Consider the following 8,199-nt stretch of genomic DNA (forward strand, 5'->3'; position numbering starts at 1 on the left):
TTTTTTTTTTTTTTTTTTTTTTTTTGACACTGCCTCACTGTTGAACTGTGTTAAATAATAAAGGACAAAAATGACTATTCACAGTTTACATTTATGTTTGCATGCAGAATTATAATTATATAATTATATAAAAATATATTTCATACCACTTTTCTTTTAGAGGTTTTTTTTTTTTTTTTTTGCACTGTAAATCTCATATTTATTGTTAAATCAGCATGTAATTACATTCTGTTGTACTGGTGTGTACATCTTGTGGCGATAGTAAATCACACCAACAGCTGCAGTCATCAGCAGCAGAACACCAACAACTATTCCTGCTTTTACACCTGAAGACAAACCTGAATCTGGAACAGCTAAAGACAGACATTCAATGTTACATACAACTGCATTTTGCAAGTTAATAACATTAGTCAAAATGTCATTGATCCCTTTTTAAACAGTCCATTACCCAACATTTATTGGGCTGATTTAAAAATATTGAACTGTTTTTTTTTTTTTGTTTTTTTTTAATTTCTTGAGAGAAAATGCATTGAATGACTGAATAATATACTCACCAGTGACAGTAACATTGAATCTCTTCACTCTGGTGATGCTGAAGCTGCTGTTCCTGATGATGATAATCTTCAGTTCATAAAGTCCAGAGTCTGTGTTTCTGGTGTTCATGATGGTCAGAGATCCAGTCTGATTGTCCAGCTTCAGTCTGTCTCTGAATCTCTCATCACCATCTTTACACTGATCATCTGTACAGTTATAACTGAGATTACTGATTTCAGCAATGAGAGTATCATTAAAATACCACAACATTAAATAATTTTGTTTTTTTATTACACCAGGATCTAAAGTGAGAGATTCTGCCTCCTTCACTGACTTTCTCTTCACTTCATCTCGTTCAGCAGCAGAAAGACCTGAAACACAAACCAACAGATGAATGAACTTGAAATTCTTTAGATGAAAACAACAAACATGAGAGAACTGTGATCACGAATGAAATTGCACTGTAAAAAATAATAATAATAATAATTCACTCAACTTAACTTTTTGAGATATCTTTTTGCACTGACTCTGTTAAGTTGTATTTAGAATATTAAGAATGTTCAACTTGACAAATTTAATGTTGTTTAGTTGGATTAACTTTATGAAAGTAAGGTGAACTTACTTTTTTAAGTTTTCAGTACAAATGTTCCCTATAAAATGTTTTTTGTTCACTCAACTTAACTTTTTGAGGTACTAATTTCCACTAACTTATTTAAGTTTTAATTACTTAGAATTTTAAGTAGTTTCAATTTGACAAATTTAGTTATCTAAACTTACAGTTCAATAGTTTTCAATACCAATGTTCATGTAACCTAATTTGGCTTATTTTATTAATTCAACCAATTAAAAAATTATTTTATTTAAATTGTTCTTTCATGTCGATTGTAAGTAATTATTTTATTTCAACTGTTTCAGCCATGCTTCGGTTGAGAACTTTATTCCCATTTAAATTCATTTCTACTGCAAAGAATAACTGATCTGATGTCAGCCACTGAAACATCAACATCAAATCAATTACATTTCTCAAGATCCGAGCAGAGGACGATTAAACAACTCCAAAAACAGACCAGTTTGACTTTATTTCTTTCATAAGTTCTTTCTGAGAATTAACAGAGGTTTAGATCTAATTAATGTTGATTTTTTTTATTTAAAAAAAATTGTTTGAAATCACTATTTTAGTGAAAAGTTTTTACACCAGTTGCAGCAGTTGTGCTTTGATAAAGTAGATCAGCTGAAGTTGTCGGCTTTTTACGACATTCAAATGCCTTTTACAGTGATTTAAATTATGTGTAAATGACTGCTTCCAAACAAATATAGTAATAATAAGTCTGAGGCCCTACTGAACTATAAAAATATTTTTTTATTTACAGTTTTTTTCAATTGCTAACATACTTTTGTCCATTCTGTAGTCACATTTTCAAAACTCTAAACACATTTAGCAGAACATCCGTCTGTTGTGACCATACCATTAACACAATTCATGTCGTTTTCACACAAAATTCAGACAATTAACACATTTCTTAAATGCTTAAATTTTCGTTTCATATAAGCTTACCTCAAACCAAAATCATGGATCGTTCTCATCTTATTTGCAAATGCTTAAACACAGCAAGTCAGAAATGAAGACCCAATGTTCCAATCTTTAAATATAGGATAAAATCTATACTTTTGCAACAACAGCAGTACTGGAAAAGTACTGGGAAAAATATAAAACAAATACTGAAACAAATGATAAGCATTTTTAATTAGCAGATCACTGAAATATTGAGAAATAGTTTCCAATCTCAGTTGGAGGCACAGTCAGGGGATGAACTTCTTTCCATTACATGGACACACAGTAAAATAGGACTCTTTGAATCGGATTTGTTCAGTGTGGATGAAGAACAACAGAGGAGCAGAGAGAAAATAATATCTGGGTGAGGGAGAGGAATAGATGAAGGAGGAAAGGAGAAGTTGGATCAGGACAAGGGAGAAGAAGAGGTGTAGGAGAGGAGGAAGAATGCTGGACTGTGCATCTCTGTGTTTTTTCACTTACATGTGGAACCTATGAAAGCTTATTTCTGCCATGAATACAAAATAAAAAAGGTAATTATGTCTTTTTATCTCACAATTCTGACTTTTTAAACTCAATTCCTATAGTTTTTATATCACAATTCTGAGGGAAAAAAGTCAGAATTGTAATATGTAAACTCACAATTGCAAAATAAATAAATAAATAAATAGAATTGTGAGATAAGAAGTCACAATTACCTTTTATACTTTTTTTTATTCTGTGGCAGAAAAAAAGCTTCAACAGTAACCAAAGGCCATGTATGTTGGATTTGTTGTTGATCAATGGCAGCAATTTCATGTTTTCATTTCAGTACAAGCTTCATGTAAAGCTTTTACTACAACAATTCCACTACCACTGTTCCATATATGCAGAATATGTGGTCTGCGTAGGGCACTAGCTACCAAGGGGACACCATCCCACCATCTATGGGCACCATCACACACCCAACCCCAGAAAGAGATTTCAACCAAGGGTCCAACTGAAGTTCTGCATAGGGGACTCATCTGACCAGTAGTTGCCCTGAGCAATTCTGTTACTTTCTTCTTTTTCTCTTTTTCTACTGCACATTCTATAAAATAATGACTCACTTCTGTTGCCAAGAATGCACACATTCAACACTCAACCAAAAATGTAGAATGGCTTACATGCATTATACTATTACTGTAGTAAAAGGAAACTGAATTATAAAAACAATGGATTTCATATTTTCTGCAGGTAGAACTGAAACATGACAAGTAAATGCAGTTTTCATAATGCCATCAACTGTTAGTATTTTGACGGTCATTGCACTTTGATTGACTATTTGTTCATGTTGGATAGAAAACTAGTGCTATGTTTTGACAGAACGACTCAATTTTGAATCAGGTTTGCTGTATTTTGATGGATGGATGGTATATGTTGAAAAAGGTTTTTAGCGTTTTGAAATGATGACTTTGTGTTTATATAACAAAATATGGTTTTGGGCAGAAAATTAACTATTTGGCTAACTGTGTGATGTTTGTGTGTTGCTGTGTTAAGAGTTTAGAAAAAGTACTTTAAGTATTGCTAAATGCTTGTTAGCAATTGAAAAAAACTGTAACAAATTTAGCTGTGAGAAAGAGCACTGACACAAGCTGAGCATATCCAAGACATCTTTTATGCAACAATTTTAAACTGGGCATAATACCGTAGTCCAAAACCTACTGTCCAGCAAGTTGTTGTTTTTTTTTTTTTTTTTAATTCTTCAGATGATCAGATTGTCATGACACTGTTGGAACAAATGCTGCAGTATCACAAGATCAGCAGAAAGTTTAGAAGCACTAATATCACTAAACCCGAACATCAGTGATGAGGTTTCAGATATGATCAATGAAACAAACCACTTTATGATGCTTATATTATTAATAAGCAAGCCTCTTCTATCTGTTTTTTTTTTACCACAACAAACATGATTTCTAAACAGTGTTAAAAAAGCAAAAAATAAATAATTTTTTTTTTTTTTAAAAATCAAGGATCAAGAGCACAACTAAAGGAAACACTATTCATTACATTCCACTATTCATTCACGTCATATGGTGACTTATATATATATATATATATATATATATATATTTTTTTTTTTTTTTTTTCCAATTATAAATAAATAAATAAAGTGAAGCTTTTTTTGAGTTGTTTAATCATCCTCTGAGATCTTGAGAGATTTAATTTAATTGTTTGCAGTTGATGTTTCAGTGGCTGACATCAGATCAATTATTATTTATTTATATATATATATTTACAATTGACAGAAGAACAATTGAAATAAATATTTTTTTTGTTTTAACTATGAAAATAAATCAAATAAAGTTAAATGAAAATGAGTTTACACATACTGACTTACCATGAACAGTAACATTGAAAATTTTCCCACTGATTCTGCTGCTGATCATTTTCAGTTCATAAAGTCCAGAGTCTGTGTTTGTGGTGTTCATGATGGTCAGAGATCCAGTCTGATGATCCAGCGTCAGTCTGTCTCTGAATCTCTCATTACCTTCATTACACTGAACATCTGTACAACTGTAACTGAGATCTCCACTGATTTCTGCTATTCGAATGTCATTAAAATACCATCTAATATCTTCTTGTTGGTTTGTTTTAACACCAGTGATTAGAGTGACTGAATCTCCTTCCATCACTGACTCTAAATCTGATCCAACACCGAAAATACCTGGAGAAGAAATGAACAGTTTTTCTACAAAATATTTTTAATCCTGCTGTTCGAATCTTCTACTTAAATAGTGTTTAGGCTACATTACATTTTATTAATTTGGCAGAATTTATGCAGTGAGGACTGTGCAGTGTTTGATTATTCAATTTCAGTTCACCTGAAAATCTTAAAGCACTGTTTACAAGGTTACATGACTCTGCTTTATTATTTTATCCAGTGTAAAACCCGGACGTCGCCACACAAATGTGGCTTTTTGTTAATGACTGTCCTGTACGGAGTTAATATTGTGCCATAATCAAACAAACAAATCCAGCATTTTGCAAACAAACATGATCTGCTTTGCAAAGGAAAACTCGACTCGCAAACAAAGTGATGTGCAAATACAAAGGTCAGTTTGAGCGAAACGCATCCGATACCTAGTAAATACAGGGCTGGTATCTCGGATATTGATACAGATGATACTTTTTACTTTCAAAAGCATGCACTTGCATACCTCTAAATGAAACTGATCTTTTAAATTATTTGTAAGAATTAAATAGGTAATTATACAGCATTATATTTAAAAGCCTTTTTTATATTCAAAATGCCTTAAATGTAAATTATTAGATTATGTTGTTGTTTACACTGTCAAAAAAGTGCTAAAATTTTACCTTTAGATTCTCACTGGAGCAGTGCATATTAATGCACGTCCTGATTTTGCAGAGTTAGGCGCTTCCTGGGTCAACATATTTTGTTGATCCTGGAACAACATTCCTGACCAAAAATTTTTCCGTAAACGTAACCCTAAGTTATCCCTAAAATCAGAGGGAAATGATAGGTGAATAGCACTGTAGAAGCACCAAACCCTGGTTGTAAGCTTTAACTTGACATAAACTGTAAACTTGTCCCTCAGATCTGATTGATTAAATGGAATGTTGGTCCAGGATCAACAAAGATGTTTGCGATGATACTTTGCGAAATCAGGTGCTGCCATATGAGTACCCTTTATGTGCAGATAAGGTACAAAAGTTTTCTGCAGTGATAAAGCAGATCAACATGTCTGTTTTAACAGTCAAATGACTGCAATAAAGTGGTTTAAACAACTACTTTTTCTGTAGTTTTGCTTGTATTTGGAATTGAAAAGTTATATGAGAAGAAAATAATAAACTCAAATAACGTGACGAAAATAATTTGTAACACTGAAGTGACTTAAGATTATTCAAAACTAACCTATTTAAAAGTTCAACACAACACACTTTGACATCAGCACTCATCACACAAACCTCAACAATGGTGACAATAAAAATAAAATAAAATAAAATTTAGCTGCATAATTTATTCATGCCAGAATGCATGCTGGGAACCATGAATGTGTTTTGTATGCTGGCATGAAGCATGTCACCATTGTTGCAGTTCATATGCCGAATGTTGATGTCTGTGAGTGTATGAAAGACACAAGACATGTCTTAAACAAAAAGTTAATGTTATTTATGCATTCATAAACATTAATGCTGTTGAAACAACAAAACTAAGTTGAAAGAACGTTTCGCTCACGTCAAGAAAACTGGACATTTTTACGTTCCTAGAATCAACACTGAATATTTGAAGAACGTTCTTATAACAAAATTCTGTTAGCTGGGATCTCTGGACTCCCAAAAGCAGTGTAATCCTAAACTGACCTCATAATCTAGTGATCGCAATGTCTTGTGACTTCCTTGCGCTTCTTGAAACGCAGACAGTCCAGTTTGAATGAGCCAGCAGCGAGCGCTCTGTCACCGTCTTTCAGCATTTGCGTATGATCTGAGCAGGAGCAAGTTCTTTTATACTACACAATTATTAGATAACAGTTTATTTTTCCACTTCGTATTACAAATCGTATTTGGGTACAGCAGTCACAATCACCTGAAGAAAGATTGTAATAAATAAAGGTCTTACCATTGTCGAGCATAATCAAGACCACCAAGAGTAAATTAAAGAGAAGCTTCATTTTTCCCACTTTCCCCCCTCATGATTCTGATCATAAAAGCATTCTGTTCTTCTGCTTTAAATCCGGTGACACAGTTCTTTCGCTAATCAAGTGAAATTACATAGCAGCCTCTCTAATGCAAGGTGTGTAGTGAAAACCCAAAGTAGTGTTTAATTTGAGCAGATGACAGTAGGTGCGTGCATGAGACAGACAGAGCAGACCTGCTCATAGGTCTCTTTAGGGGGCGTTTTTTGGGAGGTTTTTTTTTTTTTTTTTTTTAAACGGATAGGTGTCTTTTTTTATATCCCATCAAAAAAGTATAGGGACGCCAAGAGGCCATCTATTATTATTATTATTATTATTATTATTATTATTTTCTTGTGATCACAACTATTTTTTAATGTCTAGATCACAAGGAAACTTATGTCAAGATTATGATAAATAAAAAAAAAATAATGCTGCATGCTTTTAGGCTTTCTGTACAACAAGGAAACTATTGGCCTATGCGTTGTTTTCCGAGTGCCTGCAAGGAAACATTCACATATTTTGAAGTGCATCAATAAATATATAAGACTTGTACAGAGGTGTATAGTCCAGGGGTCAGAAAGTAGAAGTCCTGCCATATTTTTCATTCCACCCACTGAAGCAGTGTTAAAGTTAATGAGATAATTAAGTGATAAATTGAGTGACGATTGACCATTATTGAAGACACCTGATGATAACAAGCAGAATCACCAAAAGAGAAAATCACAATTTTTAAGACACCATCATGTAGATGAGTGTTTGCTTTAGTTTGGCTCTTGACCCGTGACTTTTTATTATTAGATCTTGTTTGAGCTGTTAACTGAGTTGTAACAGCCAGACAAGCAGAAAAGAAAAGCAGAAAAAGAGAAAAAAGATGATCAGGTGTTGTTGGTTATGTTTTCACATAATTGTAGTTTGATCTGAGTCACTGAACTCATTTAAAGCCCAATCTCTGAGTTAGATTTACATTATTGATTACAGCAGCACTGTGATTCTACAGCACAAGATCAGCTTTATCAATATAATCCAAAGGGTTTCACAAAAGTTGTTCTGAATAAAACAAAAAGATCTTTCTTTTAGGCCGTGTGTCCACCAGAGCGTTTTTTCCAGCTGCTAGCATACTTTTTCAATTGTTTTCAATGGGAGCGCCGCGTTTTTTAAACGCCAGGAGCGTAACGAGGCGCTGAGCGTCTTTTTCACGCTCAAGCGCTGAGAGCTCAGCGTTTTTTACTGGTCGCCTTGAGTTGAAGAATGTTCAACTTTGAGTAAAACGCTGCGCTCATCACTGTCACTTTTTAGCCAGCCGTCCAATCAGAGTGGAGGAGGGGCGGGACAAATACTACACCGGCCAACCGTCACAACATTCGTGCTGTACAACAACATCAACAAACAGAGAACGGAACAAAATGGATGAGAAATTAATATTGCTGCTCTCCGAAAATACATAGCACAGTAATT

The 8,199-nt window shown here is 33.5% G+C and overlaps 1 protein-coding gene across 4 annotated transcripts in view; it reads right to left on the reverse strand.

The window, feature by feature from the left end:
- Nucleotides 1–6,926, reverse strand: part of LOC125263507 — a 19,012-nt gene extending 12,086 nt beyond the window's left edge. The window contains exons 1-5 of one of the 4 annotated variants that reach the window (XM_048182507.1): nt 6,687–6,926; nt 4,446–4,772; nt 831–905; nt 555–740; nt 12–353 (exon numbers count right to left, since the gene is read on the reverse strand). In XM_048182507.1, the coding sequence (XP_048038464.1) occupies nt 211–353; nt 555–740; nt 831–905; nt 4,446–4,772; nt 6,687–6,738 (783 nt within the window). In that variant the 5' untranslated portion in view covers nt 6,739–6,926 and the 3' untranslated portion in view covers nt 12–210. Of the gene's footprint in view, nt 1–11; nt 354–554; nt 906–4,445; nt 4,773–6,430; nt 6,552–6,686 lie in introns of those variants that run through there. The other 3 variants (XM_048182506.1, XM_048182504.1, XM_048182505.1) reach the window with 3 other exon arrangements.
- Between the last annotated feature and the right edge of the window lie 1,273 nt (nt 6,927–8,199).

The sequence above is a fragment of the Megalobrama amblycephala genome, linkage group LG2 (assembly GCF_018812025.1).
Source record: "Megalobrama amblycephala isolate DHTTF-2021 linkage group LG2, ASM1881202v1, whole genome shotgun sequence".
Taxonomy (NCBI): Eukaryota; Metazoa; Chordata; class Actinopteri; order Cypriniformes; family Xenocyprididae; genus Megalobrama; species Megalobrama amblycephala.